Source organism: Colossoma macropomum, unplaced genomic scaffold (assembly GCF_904425465.1).
Source record: "Colossoma macropomum unplaced genomic scaffold, Colossoma_macropomum, whole genome shotgun sequence".
NCBI lineage: Eukaryota > Metazoa > Chordata > Actinopteri > Characiformes > Serrasalmidae > Colossoma > Colossoma macropomum.
In genome coordinates, this window is record NW_023494805.1 from 14319131 (window position 1) to 14335321 (window position 16191).

General features: G+C 41.3%; 1 protein-coding gene across 8 annotated transcripts in view; it reads right to left on the bottom strand.

Moving 5' to 3' along the window:
- LOC118825735 (collagen alpha-1(XXV) chain) overlaps positions 1-13474 on the bottom strand; it is a 223450-nt gene extending 209976 nt beyond the window's left edge. For 3 of the 8 annotated variants that reach the window (XM_036596529.1, XM_036596527.1, XM_036596533.1), the window contains exons 1-2: positions 13067-13473; positions 12469-12538 (exon numbers count right to left, since the gene is read on the bottom strand). In XM_036596529.1, the coding sequence (XP_036452422.1) occupies positions 12469-12538; positions 13067-13357 (361 nt within the window). In that variant the 5' untranslated portion in view covers positions 13358-13473. Of the gene's footprint in view, positions 1-12468; positions 12539-13066 lie in introns of all 8 variants that reach the window. The other 5 variants (XM_036596532.1, XM_036596535.1, XM_036596534.1 and 2 more) reach the window with 3 other exon arrangements.
- Between the last annotated feature and the right edge of the window lie 2717 nt (positions 13475-16191).

The window sequence follows — 16191 nt, forward strand, 5'->3', positions numbered from 1 at the left end:
ATGAGAGAACAATCTAGAACAGAGTGACTGTTGGAGAAATTTCTAGGACAGTGTGAATGAGAGACAATGTTCTAGAACAGTATAAATGGGCAAGAACATTCCAAAACTGTGTGTTGGAGTGAACATTCCAGAACAGTGTGAATGGGGAAGAACACTCTAGAACAGTGAGATTGAGGGTAAACTGCAGCAGTATGTAGCAATATAATAACAATACTAGTACTTTTCCACATCATGCAGAGCTGAGTTGAAGGTCTAATTGTGTCCATGTTTTTAATCATCTGGTACGTGGATCAATGAGAATGTACTAGAGCCTTCACGTCTCTTTAGGTGGATGAGGGGATGCCGCCAAGCTGCATCCCTCATAGCACTGATGATCCTTATAATGAATAGAACACTGCACTCTCAGCTAAATGCAATTAGGCCTATTAGGTCTCTTGATGAAATATTGGACTTGTATTGAGAAAAGAAATGAGGATTTGCATGTTGAGTATCTGAAGACTGACATCAAGTGATTGATTGATTGGGTGTTTGAGGGCCTTCATTATCTTGGTTTTGCTCATTTGAAACCACAAAGAAACCTAAATGTGTGAGTGATTCGTTCTTTATTGTTGGTTAAATGTGGAAGAAATACACTTTCAGGCACTTTGGTAATGCACAATTTCATGTCAAATTGTTGACCATGTCTTCAGATGCAGTGATTTGAGTTAATATTTGAAATAGCTGAAGGAGAATCCTGAGCTATGTCTGGACTTCTCATTTAGCGTGTATCATCCGTTTGAAGCATCTCGTGTGAACACAGACCCTGGCCACAACTGCTCAAAACACAAACGATCAAACCAAAACTAACACGACTGTCTTACATGATGGATGTCAGCCCAGCATGATGCTTGTTTTGATACCCGACCCCGACTTGCAGAAGTACATCTGAGAAAGTTACGTCAGGGCTGAGTTGAAGTTCAATGTTTCATAGCCAGAGAGAGAGGTGGGGGTGGTGACAGGTGAACCATGCCATGTACTACCTCAACCTTTGAAACATGATGAAATAATGAATTTTCTGGTGGTTTTTAAGCCAAAACACAAAACCACCTCAAAGTATTCCTCATTTCATCAAGAGCAGTACAGATCTATAAATAAATGAACAAAACACTATAAATTCTGAGGTAGAGAATAGATATATTACACATAACACTAATATAAAAGATTTCTTAAGGTGGTAAATGTTTAACATAAAGAGTAATGGAATGTACATTTTCAATCTGATAATAACACATCATTTTAAAAAGAGGAGTTTTGACAGTCCAGCGTATTTATTAGGAAAAAATATACTTTTAATTAATTTTATTAAAAGACTCTGAATTCTACATTTTTGTTTATCACCATCACCATCTTCACAACGATCCATATCAGATCCCCTTACCTAAATCCAAACCTGTTAAAATCATCTTATGAAATTACAAAAGTGCGTCTCAAATGAACATAAAGGAGCTTTGGCTAAAACTCTCTTGGGCCCTTATAGACTGCTAGCGTTCACTAAGATTCTGCATCAAACCATGACTCTATCCTGTGTTTTGTAGGCTGCTCAACATTAGATGTGAGGTTTCCTTTCTGTCTGTTGGCCTTGAGCCCCCAACTCCCCGCACCCACTCCCATATGGCAGGCAAAAGACATGGGCATGCCTGGTGGATTATGCAGTTACAGATATGCTGATTGAAGTGTCGGGACACTTGTGTCCTTAGGCATTAGTGACTGTAATGTGCTAGTCATACAAGAAAATGACAACTATGGAGCATACCCCACATGCAAGTGAACAGTCACACATGTTCATTCTCATGGGTTTCTTCTGACACAGATGAAGGATATAGATAGGATTAGGTGATATGGCACATACTTTCGCGATATACATTACAATATTAGTTTTTATGAGGTCTAATAAGTTGGATTAGACAGTGCTACTTAAAAAAATACTAATAAAAACTATGATTTCAAATATTTTTAGATGAGAAGCACTTCATGGACCTGTCTTGTAACTCACCTTTAGCAGGCTGAAGATTCTCCACAAGGGGGTGCTATTAGTTCTCCATTTTCTTTTGGTGCTTAATAAGAGTAGTGCTTCATATCAGTGACGCTGTGTGTTCTTGTTATTCAGCGTTTCACATACTGCTCTGCACTAAATCTAATTAAGCAGGAATAGCATAAATGCAATTACATGCAGCATAAATAGTGCAGCATTTGGGTGCAGAAGACAGAATTCAAAGACTGTTATATTAATGGAGAAGTTCTTTAGTCTATTAGCTGTCTTTCTAATCAGCATAGTTTAATTAAACAATAACTTGTCAGCCCCTCAGTTTCAACAGAACCAGGTTCTTACTTCATTAGTACACTCAATGGTTTACGCAAACAGCGTTACAATTGATGATCATTCCATTAACAGCACAAGAGCTTTTAATGACTAGCTGCTGTCATACATAATCCAACTGTTGTGAGGCCCTCAAAGGTACGTCGGGCAAGTAATATAGGTCTGTATATTTGTCAATCTGTGTGTCAATATTTTGACACACAGACCCAATTCAATAGTCTATTTTAAATGTCACATTAAAAACCTGCCATCAAAAACAACCAATAGAATAATATTTACCATTTCACATCCTGCATTGCACTAAATCCAATTAAACAGGACTAAATGATTCTCTCTTTGTAATGAAACATGCAGTTAGTATACTGACGGTATCCACAATATGCCCAAAAATGCATATTGTGTATAACAATAACAAAAATTATCACAAGAATAATTGCCTCAAATGTGGTTAAGTTAATAAAATTTTAGATTTACTTAACCACAGCAGCTATCCATTTTACACAAATAAGCATTTTGCCTGAGTTTTAATATAATTCTGCCTCGTTGTATATAAAACCATTCCTATTACAACTAATAATGCACAAAATATATAAAAATACATTTTTCATTAAAATTACCCAGTGTAATGAATCCTTGAACACTGTGTGAACATTAATATGCTGGATAAATAATTAATTTCAATTTAACACAGCTGGAGGACACAGCCAGTCAGTTTCATAAGCTCTAATGAGGACCTATTTGGCACCAGTGGTAACGGATGTTTAAATATGTACATGCTTATCACTGGAAATAATTTAAAACTCACCTTGAAAATGTGCAGGGAAAATATGTGCAGCATTCCTGACAGAAGTTGTTTAAAAATATGTGCTGTTTATATTGCTTAAAACCTTTTTTTGCATCATCTGAAGTTTATAATACTGGACAGTGGATTCCTGTCTCCACCACATTCAAATAATGTCATATCCCTGCATTATTTACGTTATACACCGATCAGGCTTAACATACGTTCATTGTCCATTTTATCAGCTTCACTTACTATATAGGTGCACTTTGTAGGTCTACAATTACAGACTGTAGTCCATCTGTTTCTCTGCATACTTTGTTAGCCCCATTTTACCCTGTTGTTCAGTGGTCAGGACCCCCCATGGACCCTCACAGAGCAGGTATTATTTGGGTGGTGGATCATTCTCAGCACTGCAGTAACACTGACGTGGTGGTGTGTTAGTGTGTGTTGTGCTGGTATGAGACAGCAGTGCTGGAGTTTTTAAACACCTCAGTGTCATTGCTGGACTGAGAATAGTCCACCAAACCAAAAATATCCAGCCAACAGCGTCCTGTGGGCTGCGTCCTATGGGCAGCGTCCTGTGACCACTAATGAAGGACTAGAGGACGACCAACACAAACTGTGCAGCAGCAGATGAGATATCGTCTCTGACTTTACATCTACAAGGTGGACTGACAAGGTAGGAGTGTCTAATAGAGAGGACAGTGAGTGGACACAGTGTTTAAAAACTCCAGCAGCACTGCTGTGTCTGATCCACTCGTACCAGTACAACACACACTAACACACCACCACCACGTAAGTGTTACTGCAGTGCTGAGAATGATCCACCACCCAAATAGTACCTCTGTTACTGCAGTGCTGTGAGGGTCTATGGGGGTCCTGACCCCTGAAGAACAGGGTAAAAGGGGTCTAACAAAGTATGCAGAGAAATAGATGGGCTACAGTCTGTAACTGTAGAACTACAAAGTGCACCTATATAGTAAGTGGAGCTGATAAAATGGACAATGAGCGTAGAAACAAGGAGGTGGTCATAATGTTATGCCTGATCGGTGTATGATTCCCTAATAAACAATATTCATGCTCAATATATGTAGTTAATATCTAGATAAAGGAAACATGAATGGGGCCCAAATGAATAAACCAATGGTTAAGCTCCACAGCAAAGTGACATCAACAAGCAAATCTCTTTTTTCCAATATGCTGCCTTTGAACCAAAATTAGTGATGCACAAATCACCAGGTCATTTGAAGTCCTTCAGACTCAATGTCAAAAGAGCCTCATATTAGAAGTGACCAGAACACTGTAGCTCAGTTTCTGGACTTTCCCACAGATGTGCCCTGCGAGGTTAAGGGTCTCCTTTTTGTAATGCCCCAGAAGCCAGCACCCACCAACGGACACTTATACAGTGAGGATGACCTCTTGTGGGAATGAGTAACAAGGAAGGTCCTTTGAAATAAAAGCAGTGGGGGCTAGAAGGAGAGATGGTTTTGTGTCTGCTGGAAAACAGAGGGGTCTTTCACAGGCCACATAACATCATAGTCCTAGCTATGTGGGTGAAGAAGCAACCGAGTCACAGATCTGGGCCACACAGTGAGCAAAACAAAGCTAATCTGACACAACTTCATGTAACATCTGCTATTAAAATTACATCTCATTTACAAAAATGGTTCTCTACAGAACCTTTCATATAAAGGTTCTTCAAGAAACCAAAAGTAGTTCTTTTGTGGTATCACTCCAAAGAGCCCATTTTGGCACCTTTAATTTTAGAAGTTCAGTGTACTTTTACTTGTCTTCAGTCCATTACAGTCCGGAGTCACTTTGTTTTCAATACATCAGGTTTTACATTGATTGTTTCGTCCTCATTTCCATCTGTAAAATAATTCAAACGACTGAACAACCAAGTACAACAGTTAGACTGAACAACTGACAACATATCCATTCTCTAACTTAAATAGCCGCCAATTCAGAGACGTGGCTTTTACTGTTAAAGCTGTCTATTAACCAGGCAGACAATATAAAAACCTTACAACCGTATAGCGTTTCCACCACAAGTTCAAACGGCAACCTTTCAGCGGCACTGTGACATTTAAAACTGGAGGGACATTCTTTGAGCGAACTGGGGAGTAGTCACATGTGTTGTGGCTTTAAGAACTGCTGCATGTGCCTGGAAGCATCGTCTGTGGTAAAGCAGCGAGGGTGAGATTTCTCCCCCCGTTCCCTCAGATTCCAGCCTACTATCCAGGGAATGTAGCCAAGAGTCGAGCAACAGAGCGACAAACAGGAGGCCTGACAGTTGAGAAAGGTTTTCTTTTCTCTACCTTCTTCCGCTCTCTCTCGCTTTCATTCAGCTGAATGTCTTTTATGACTTTAGTCCTCAGGCTGATCTCTCATCGTGACATTTGTTGTGTCATGCTATCCCTCCGTCTCTTTTCGTTTCATTCCCATCACCCAAGGGGAGAGGACACGCTAATGTATGGGGCAAAGGAGGGCAACAAACCTCCCCCCACATCATTTATGAGTAGAATTTCTTTGTGGGCAAATTACTTTGTCATAGGCAGTCACTCTGCTGATGTGGCCTGCCACCTCAAGCATGACAGAAAATAGCTTTTATCAAGGGAAGAACAGTGTCGTTTTTAGTATTGTATGCTAATGACGGTTTTTAGTGCTTGGGGGTTGACCAAATTCTACCTCACATTTCGGCTGTAAATGTTCACATAAGCTGGGTTTCTATTCAAACACTTCCCAGTGTTTTAGCGAATTTCCGAAAAGTCTGTAAAAGAAAATGCAAATTAATCAGTGCTTCCGTCAACTGTGGTTAGGCGCGAATTCCTTAAGATGACGTGATGCACGTGTGACGTACAGTGATTCTCACTCACTATGCGTGACATATTCAATGGAGGGATTCAAGCTTTTTTAGCTTTGGTAGAGCAGTTTTGACAGTCTTCTGTCAGCTGTACATGACAGAAGGCCTAACAGTTCAGAGATGCCAGGAGAAGCGGCCAGTGAGGGCTGAAACCCCTGTCCCACTTCACTGTCACCAACAGAATCCCTCAACCACAAACAGTTCTGATAGGATGCTCAGCCAGACACGTGACTTTCATTTCCACTACATTAACACTTACTTATGAAACCTGTTTCCATCACCGTTTTTCACATTTTCTACTTTATTGATAAACCAATTTTTCCACTTCATCCAAGCTAAAAATTTCTTTTGTGATATTTAGGAATTGGTACAAATTTCTGGCTTTTCCATCAAGGAATTTTATGTGCATTTTCAAAATTAGCAAAAAAGGTGAATGGAAAACCCACAATATTCTGTTCAGCATATTCAGTTCTAAACTGTGCTTATTCCATCAAAACAGCTAGCTTTAGCTAACTTCTGCCATAGTCAACGAGTATGCCTTTAAAGTGCTCACCTCACATATCAAGTGGCCAAACTTCACACATTCAAGTGATATAGTAGCATTTGCTAAAATCACAGTGTGTAATTTGTTTACTGCTCCACTGGATCTAAACCAGCAGGCTGCAGAAAACACACTGTGGGGTTCTTTTGATCACAGGCCCCTGTACTGTAATTGACATACGTTCCTTTCCCTCTTTCCCACTCGCTCCCTTATTTCACTCACACGCACTAGCAGGCGTCCTTCCTCCTCTGTCGTACACCGGCTGGCTGGCAGCTAACCAGTAGCAGCTGGCTCCAGTCTCTAGCTGGATGTCTGTATAGCTTTACCTAGCACTCGGTAATTCCACGCCTGCCTCACTGGGAGAAAACACACACAGCAGGCTCAAGCCCACACGCTTCTTATTAATTACCTGTCTAATTGTTTGAAGCGGTCTGGAGGGAACATATGACTGTTAGATTGACGGGGTTTGGCCAGTTTAGGCAGTGGAGAGGGATATTTTGGGATGGAACTCTGCAATCCAATTCCATCATGGGGAATTGAAAGTGAATGATCCTCTTTTTGAGTTTGACATTAGGGTTTTGACTTTCAGTAGCTTCAAGCACCATCCCTGCTGAGGGAAAAACAAACCAGGAAAAAATGGTGGCTATCTTGCGGCCAGTCACTGATCCTTTATTATTCGTCATTAGGTTGTGTGGTATCAATCACTCTGTGCAAGAGAAAATGAGCTATGACAAAAATATGCTGATCAAAAGCTGGACAACGTTAAGCCAATACTAAAAGATTACAAATATGTGAACTTTTCTGTTGCCAGAGGACGTTCCCGATCGTCAAAGACCAACACCCTCTTTCCGGAAAAACCACACAAATAGTGGGAAATTCCACTACAGTATGTACCCCATTTTCAGCATCTTGATTCTTTTCGTCCTTTTCCCCCAGCATGTCTGGCCTGCAGTTAGCTGCCAAGGTTTCTGAAGCGTTACTGAGAGAGCGAGAGTGAGCAAGAGAGAGCAGAAGAGAGCGAGAGAGTGGGGAGCAGGGGGGAGAGAAGATAGAAAAAAGAAGTGATAAAAAAACAGAGGGGGGGAGGATAGAAACAGAGAGAGGGAAAGAAAGAAAGAACGAAAGAAAGAAAGAGAAAGAGAAAGAAAGAGAGAAAGGAAAGTAGGGGAAGGAAAGATAAAGAAGCAGAGAGAGAGGAGAGGAGGAGGGATAGAAAAACAAAAACAAAGAGAGAGAGATAGAGAAAGAGAAAAAAAGGAGAGAAGGGGAAGAAGGATAAAACGTGAGAGAGGGAGGTTGGGTACCAGTAGAAGGTGCTCCTTCTGGCTGACTGCAGTTTTTATTAAAGGTCCCATTAAACAACAGGCCCCTGTTCGGAATGTTGATCTCAGGGTGGAGAACAAGAAAAACTAACAGAGAAGCAAACACAGCACAAATGCTGAAACAATTAAGACCATGTGGAGAGACACCCTTATTTAGAGTTAACATGAGTTAGTGACAAACATTCACAGCACTGAAAGCGGTAACAGATCCTGATGTGAACGGTTTGTTCTCACAGTATGGGATCCATACAGAAGCACACCTGTTCAGGATGCCCTTTTGAAGCCTTGATAGCGCGCTTCTCTCACTTTGACCCTCTCTCTCTAGCTGCCTTTGTCTCTCACTCTTACTTTTGGCCCCTCTTTTCCTCAAGATTCTGCTTGATTGGCTTTGGTGAAAGAGAAAATGAGTATGATGAAATAAACATTAAAGGGGTAAAAAAGGCTAAGAATCAGCCACAGGCTGTGTTCTCTGTAAACTAGGTGAATCAGCCACCATTTAGAATAGTGTTGCATTGATCCAGTACACCAGCTCGCTATGACCCTGATACTAAACCTACTGAATATAAAAAATATCAGTCAGATCTGATCAATTCACATCTGATACTGTTTCTAACATGTTTGTCACAAACACTGTAATATTATAAACCTTCTACAACAATGTAAAAGAACATTTGCCACATCTTAAAATGAACGTTGGCCTGTGACGCCAAACTCCACTAAAGTACATTAGCATCTAATGTTTATTAATGTTTATAAACCAGTTCCTTAAAAGAATGATTTGACAAGAATAAAAATATACCCAATTTACCCAGCTGATTGAAGATGAACTTAAAGCAAGATCAGCAGTGCTACAAGCAAAAACAGCTCAGAGCTTCAGCAGACACAAGACTGGGGCTTCACAATGACTCACTGAAAAAGCCCTATTGTAAAAATCCCAAACAGTGCCAAGCTAACCCTGCTAGACTGATGCTAATATAGCTAGCTACAATGGTGAAAATACAACAAGCATTACTGAAATGTTGGTTTGAAAACAGATAGTTCTTCATTAGACATTGCTATGATACTTTATAGTTCTATGCCTGTACCTGACTTTCAGTGTAAACACAATTAAAAAGTTTAAGCTGTAAACAAGGAATCTCTGACTAAAGCATCCCCACTGTCGGTGTGAACGGGGGGTGGGGGACGGGTGTCTGTCCATCAACAGTGGACGATGGCATTGTCTATCAGCCCAACTCTAGTCAGAATTCAGCACAACACCCTTTATCTAAATGGCTGCTTGCTGCGTTTAGGTACACTGTTTGTAGCTTTGTTCATTTTTATAGTTTACAGTAAGTCAGACTGTGCTCTAAACCACACTGACAGGTCTGCACGACCTTAACAAAGACCTGGATGTGGTTTGAGCCGGTTAAGAGAAGCTTTGGAGACAAAAAACTGAACACTGAAGTCTAGTGTATGTTAGCTTCACAGCTCCAGCACTAAAGTAAAGAAACAAAGTTTGGACATCAAACATGCCTTAGCTGATTGCAACGAAAAAACAGTATATGTGACATATAAGCATATTAGCATGGTATGGCATGATTTGATGCCCTGTATTTAAAATAAAGCGGTTACTAAAATGTAAAGCATAGTTTGTTATATTTTGACTGTTTATTGAAAAAGTTGGATAAGTGCATTGAGAATTGAGAACAACAAACCTGAGAACAACAGAATGAAACTTCTTTTTCTAAGAGCTCACATAATGGGTTGTGCCACCAAGCCTCCTAAAACTCTTCTCCTCGCTCCCCAAGCCATTGCCAAACTGTCAAGGAAGTTCAGTAGGACAAGTTGGTTTTGTGCTAACATGCTTCATTTGGTGTGAAATGTTTTCATTGTTTTATTTTTGCACTAAACAGACATGTGGCAGGTGTAAAAAAAAAAATGAATGAAGCACATATGATGCAGATTTAGAACAGAGGCTGTCAGGATCATGCAGCTCATTATAGTTTAAACTCTCACCAGTGCCTGTTAGTTAAGGCCCAGTTTCCACTCAACAGATTTAACAGATGAAAAACACAGTATGGATCACACCCCTTTGTTGAGGTTGCCATGTTTCAACACTACCAATCCATTTTGACTGATTTTTTATACAGAGGATTACATTTAACTGCTACACTGCACTCAAAGTGCCTAATTGTGTTCTGCAAAATCTCATCACATAATAGGATCTAATCAAAAGAGTATTTGTGAATGGGATGGATCATAGTCTTAGCTAACTGGTGCCTATTTGCCCCCATTAATTGAGCTTCTAAGTGATCTTATTGGTTTCATAATCACAACTTGGCCTTTGTAAAAGATTTTACAAGAAACTGATTTATATGAGTTGTAATGTGGTTTAATTTAGCCACATTTTTATGGAACTCATCATCCCTTGCCATTCTATCTTGCTATGAGATCTCTTAAACGTCACCTCATCTTTAAGCCTCATCTTTAAGAAAGTGTGTTTCCATCTGCTGGTAGAAGCGAGAATCTCCAGCGTAGGAGGACTGAGACATTCATTTCATTTCAGGAGGCTGCCTGTGGTCACTACAGTTTGCCAGTAGGTATCCCACAAAGTGTACTGTGCACTGTGGAAATCTTTCATTCACTGAAGGAACATGTACGAAATCTAACTCAATATGTAACCCTAATGTGGACTTACCGGCCACTTTATTAGGTACACATAACTTGTATCTAGACTTACTGTCCATTTTAGCAGGTCCATCATAAAAAGTACTGTGCAAACGTAAAAGACCATCCACCATTAATTATAATTTCCACATTTTAAGCAGAAAGCCAAAGGAAAAAAAGAGAAAAAAATTACAAAAAACAGGGTTTTCCAAGACTGGAACTCATAACATTATTAAAAGATATGACTCCTATCTTTACAAGACCTGAGTCTGAAAGGATGAGTAGCTGTTAATGAAAAAAGGACAGAGACAAAAACGAAGAAAATTTGCAAATCAAACAAAAACTGCTTGTGTTCTCAGAACAATGGACTGACCACCCCAGAGTCCAGACCTCAACATAACAAATGTGTTTGGGATTACCTGGAGTGACAATCAGAAAACACAACCAACTTCTAAGACTAAACTTCGGAGATGTGGTAAAATATCCTTGCAAATTTCTTTGAAAAACTGAAAGTCTTCTGAAAAGAAAGGAAGTAATAAAGGCAAAGGGAGGACACACTAAACACTGAAAATGAAAATTAAATATATTAATGATAGATATAATTTGTTGGCTCCCCTTTACCCTGTTCATCAATGGTCAAGACCCCCACAAGACCACCACTGAGCAGATATTATTAAGGTGGTGGGTCATTCTCAGCACTGCATGGTCATGACATATTTCTGTGTGTGCTGCACAAAGTGATTCACACATACGAGTGTTGCTGGAGTTTTTAAACAACCATTGTCGCTGCTGGACCAAAGAGTTCACCAGCGTCCAGCCAGCAGCATCCTGTGGCCAGAAACTGGCCAATTACAAAGGACTGGAGGATGACTAACCCAAGTGCACAGGAACAGATGAGCTATCGTCTCAAGGTGGACCAACCAAGGTGGCCAGTGAGTGCATATAACTAAATATATACACACACACGCACACACATTATCTAAGCCACTTATCTTTCTGGGTTGCGGGGGGTACTGGAGCCTATCCCAGTGGTCATTGGGCAGAAGGCAGGAAACACTCTGGACAGGTCGCCAGTCCATTGCAGGGCTAAGTAAATATAGCCTAAATATGAATCTCCAAAACTCAAACTGGTTCATCAGTTCAGATTATGATACTCTACTGTAAAGTTATGAAATAACATTCACACTCAATGTATTCCTCTGGAATTTCTTTGACACTGTGACTAATGACAGACCCCTCACAAAACCTCTAAGAGTGTCTATGTATAGCCTGTAAATGACCCTTGTTTTGTTTGTAGTGCTGAGCATTCACCTGTCCGCATCCTTCAAAATCCACCTCGCTTATCCTCACATGGCGGCCCAGCTCATGAATGGCATAACATGAATAGCTACAAGTCAAGAGTTTCCAAAAGCATCATCCAAGCCTCTCTGTCTTTCTCAAGCTCTGTGAAAAATAACCTGAAGAGCACATTAGCCTACAAATAAAGCTCAAGTTCTGTTAGCGGCTTCAGGCTAAATGCCAGTCAGGGTCACTCACTGCACATGAAGCAGCCAAAACAGCATCATGTATCACCTCCAAAAGCCTGGACTGCAACACTGAAACCCAGCGCAGCTCCAATTCTCAACTCTGTGCTCACAGAAACAAGCTGTTCTGAGTGAGCAAAGTGCCTTTGGCTGCCACACAGTGAGATAAGCTAACACGCACTCACGTCGTGTAGCCTCACAGGCATCTGTCATACCCTCCAGCCTACTACTCCACCACAACACTAGATTTTCCACACACACCAAAATCCCCAGTGCTGCATTAACACCCAGAGTGTTGAATTAACACCTACAGTGTTTGTTAGAGTCCAGCTGGACACGAACGAACACTGTTAGAGTTCATTTACACTGTTTGTTTTGCAGTGCAGTAGTAGCTGTGTGCTTTGTAGCTAACGAGGGTGAGGCACTAGCCTACCTGGTGGGCAGTCGCACTCAGGTGAAGCCTGACGGGCAGTCCTTATCCTGGAAAACTGTTCGTAGGCGCGCTACCAAAGAAGCCAAAAGAGAAAGCAGGTATTAATAATGCTGATAATGTAGGGGTGGGCAATATGGCAACATCGCTATCGCTAAGTATCATGGCATTTAGTTTTGCTTAAGTTTGATAAGCTGAAGTGGAAAAAAGGAACCAATAGTGCCTCACTTACATTACACTCACAAACATTATGAATTTAATATTTTTTAAAACATTTCACATACTGCACTAAATCTAACTCGTATTGACACACGCAGCGCTTCAGTGTTCTTCACTGACGGTGTGCTAAGAAAACCTTATTGTGACGCGATGTGACGTAATTTAATAGAATAACGGGAGATGTCGTCATATTGCCCAGCCCTACTGAGACATTCTCACCTTTTTAATGTAACAGGTAAAATACAGACACATGTGAGGGGAAAAAAACGTGTCAGAAAGTAATTTGGTCTCATGATAAAGCAGTTTAGCTTCTAAAGTTGAATAAAGATGCAGAGAGGAAACACAATGTGGTCAGAAATCTTTAGTGTCCAGAATCGCTCACCTGTGCCAGCAGCTCGTCCACTCTCTCCCGTATTACTGAATTGAGCTGCTCCGTTGACAACGCAGCCAACGGGTAGGACAGGCGCGCGCTCTCCAAATCCGTCATTCTGTTTTTCACGTCGTTGGTCTGGACGCCCAGAAGGACGCAAAAGGCGACAGACACGGCGGAGAGCACAAACGGAGCTCCGTTCACGGCGGTGCGGAGGCAGTGCCGCCGGCGTTTGCTCGCGCCGGAGACGCTCTCCATATTTGCGGCGCATTCGCGCGCCTCTTTCGCTTCTAGCGTCTTCATAACGGTCACCGTGTGAGGGAAAAGAATGAGCGCGAACCTCGGCCGTTCGCCGTCCGTTACTTCCACCACAGCGTCTCGCGTTCAACGGACGGTGTGACGTCAGCGGTCCGCGTGTGAGAGCACGAGGATTAGCGCGCGCTCGCGGAACCTGGCAATGATGCTTTGGAAGCCACAGCGGCTGCAGCAGCTCTCTGCTGAACTTTGTGGCGCTGATGTGAAACGCGGCGCGCGCACTCTGTAACCTCGCGAAACTAAACACAGGCGCGAGCGCAGCACGTTCCGCGCGCTCCGTTCAAACAGCACCGCCTCCGAATCTGATTTGAGGAGCGTTCTGTGGAGGCGCTTTCCACTCTCAGTGCAGCACCAGCTCTCTCTCTCTCTCTCTCTCTCTCTCTCTCTCTCTCTCTCTCTCTCTCTCAGCACTGCGTCCCAGTCTTGGACCTGCAGCACGCTTTAGAGTTTTCTCAGCTCTTAACACACCCACTTCAGCTCAGGAAGGGCTTAATTATAGCAGATCTGACGGGCTGTGAGTGTAAGAGCAGGAAAAGCACGAAAACATGCAGGGCAGGAGCAGCACTGGGCTCCACTGGTGTAGAGTGACGGTCAGAGCTGTTAACCCTCGCCCCCCCCAAAGGGTCCTGCCTGAATCGCCATGGCGTTCGTAATTACGTATGATCATATTTAGGCTAAACTATTATACGTTAAGGTTTCTGAAGGGTTCTAGGTTTGGACGTATGGTTCTAGGAAGGAGGACATAAATTGGTATAGAACTTTTATATTATGCAAAACGTTTTTTTTTTATTTTAAAAAGGTTCTTACGTCTCGTTTACAAAGATTGTTCTTTAAAGAAACATCTTGTTTGTTTTTTTTTGTTTGTTTGTTTTTGCTTGTTTGTTTCTTTTTTTGTTTGTTTGTTTTTGTTTTTAAGTAAAGTTTTTTTGTACAACAGGACTATTTATGTTTATTATCTATTTATATTTTTGCATTCAAATAGTTCTTTGAGTGTTCACAGTACAGTCACTTTATATATGTGACCACTGCCTAAAGAACACTTAAAGAAGAAATTTTAATGGTGTATGGTATCACATCTATTGGCATTTTTATTTTTAAGTGTACTCTTCGACCAATGTAGCATCCATCCATCCATCATCTAAACCGCTTATCCTTCTGGGTCGCGGTGGGGTGCTGAAGCCTATCCCAGCTGTCATTGGGAGGAAGGCAGGATACACCCTGGACAGGTCGCCAGTCCATCGCAGGGCAGACGGACAGACATACACATTCACACACACACACACACACCTAGGGGCAATTTAGCACGTCCAATTAGCCTGACTGCATGTTTTTGGACTGTGGGAGGAAACCGGAGTACCCGGAGAGAACATGCAAACTCCACACAGAAACGACAAGAACATTTTCAAGAACAAGTTTAAAGAAGTTCCATATAATGTAAACATTCTGTGTAATTTAAAGGGTTTTCCTAGAATGTTTCTATGTCTAAGCCAAGAGCCATTAAGTGAAACTTTATTTTTGTATGTGTAGTTTCAATGAACAACTGGAAAAATGTAGATTCTTCTTGGACTTGTGACTTGCGTGGCATAACAGAGTGGTATGTATAGTATGGCAGGAGAGCAAAAGAAGGCAATGAATAGCAAGCATTGTTTGTTCCCAGGCTGTATGTTGGGTATGATGGTGTGGTTTCTGACCAAATGATGGGTTCCCTGCTGGGCAGCGAGGATGTGCAGGCTGCAGTTTTTGCCACAACTCTATGCAATCCCCCTTTGAGGCAGAGCTGCATTGATCATGGTTGCTGCCCATGTGGACGTTTCTGAGCTTTAATGCCTTCCAGGCAGCAGACTGACCTCTAGATCTGTCCCAAAACTCAGTTTGGGCTTTATATCAGTGTCCTGTCTGAAGCAGGACATGGATAACCCTAATGGGAGAGCCTCTCAGCAGTGCACAGTAGTGAAAATATAAAATGGAGTCAATCAGAGCTCGAGATTATTGTATTTGGCTAAAGTTATTCTGTATGCATTGGCATAAATGGTCAGATTCATATTTCATATTTTGGGTTAGGTGAGTTCTTTAACCTAAAGTAGTCTTCCAATCCTAGTCTCATCCTCAGTGGTGTTAACTTAAAGGATGGTAATGGGCAGATTTAGCACTGCGTAGAACTATAGCATCCAAAACAAGTGGTGGTTATAAGCGCTCAGTCTACTATTTGGATAACATTTAAAGAAGTGTGACTGGAGTCATTAAGCCTGCACTGCAGACGGCAAACAGGAAGAGTTCTTCATCAGCAGCATTTTAATGTTTTTGCATAATATTGCCAAAATTCATTAGTATGGTTGTTGTTTAATATCTTGTCATGATCACAAAATAAAAACTGTAGATGCACATGCAAAGTGCTCAGCTTCTTGAATGGATTTTGGGTCTGTGCATGGCTATTGGAAAGCCAACAGCTCCCTCTAGTGTCTGCAATGTGTAAAAACTGTAAAGCAAGGGTGCCCAAACCTTTTGCCTTGGGGGGTAAAATGTTTGTGGTAGGCCGAGGGCCAAAAAGATAAAACAGTATACAAATAAAGGAGGAAAGTAAGTATCAAATGAAGTTTTTAAAAATGTATTTTATAACATTACACTATATTTCGCTACTAAAATATTTAACAAGTTAAGTTTAAAAGTAAAAATAAGCTAGTAAGATAATACAAATAAGGAGATAGTAAAAAATATGTCTGTTTTCTCATTGGTTGAGGGGGATAGGGCTAGGGTAAGTTTCTGGCGTCCTCATACGCCAGCTTTGGCCCGCAGCCACACTCCAGGCTGTCCTGCTGTAGAGA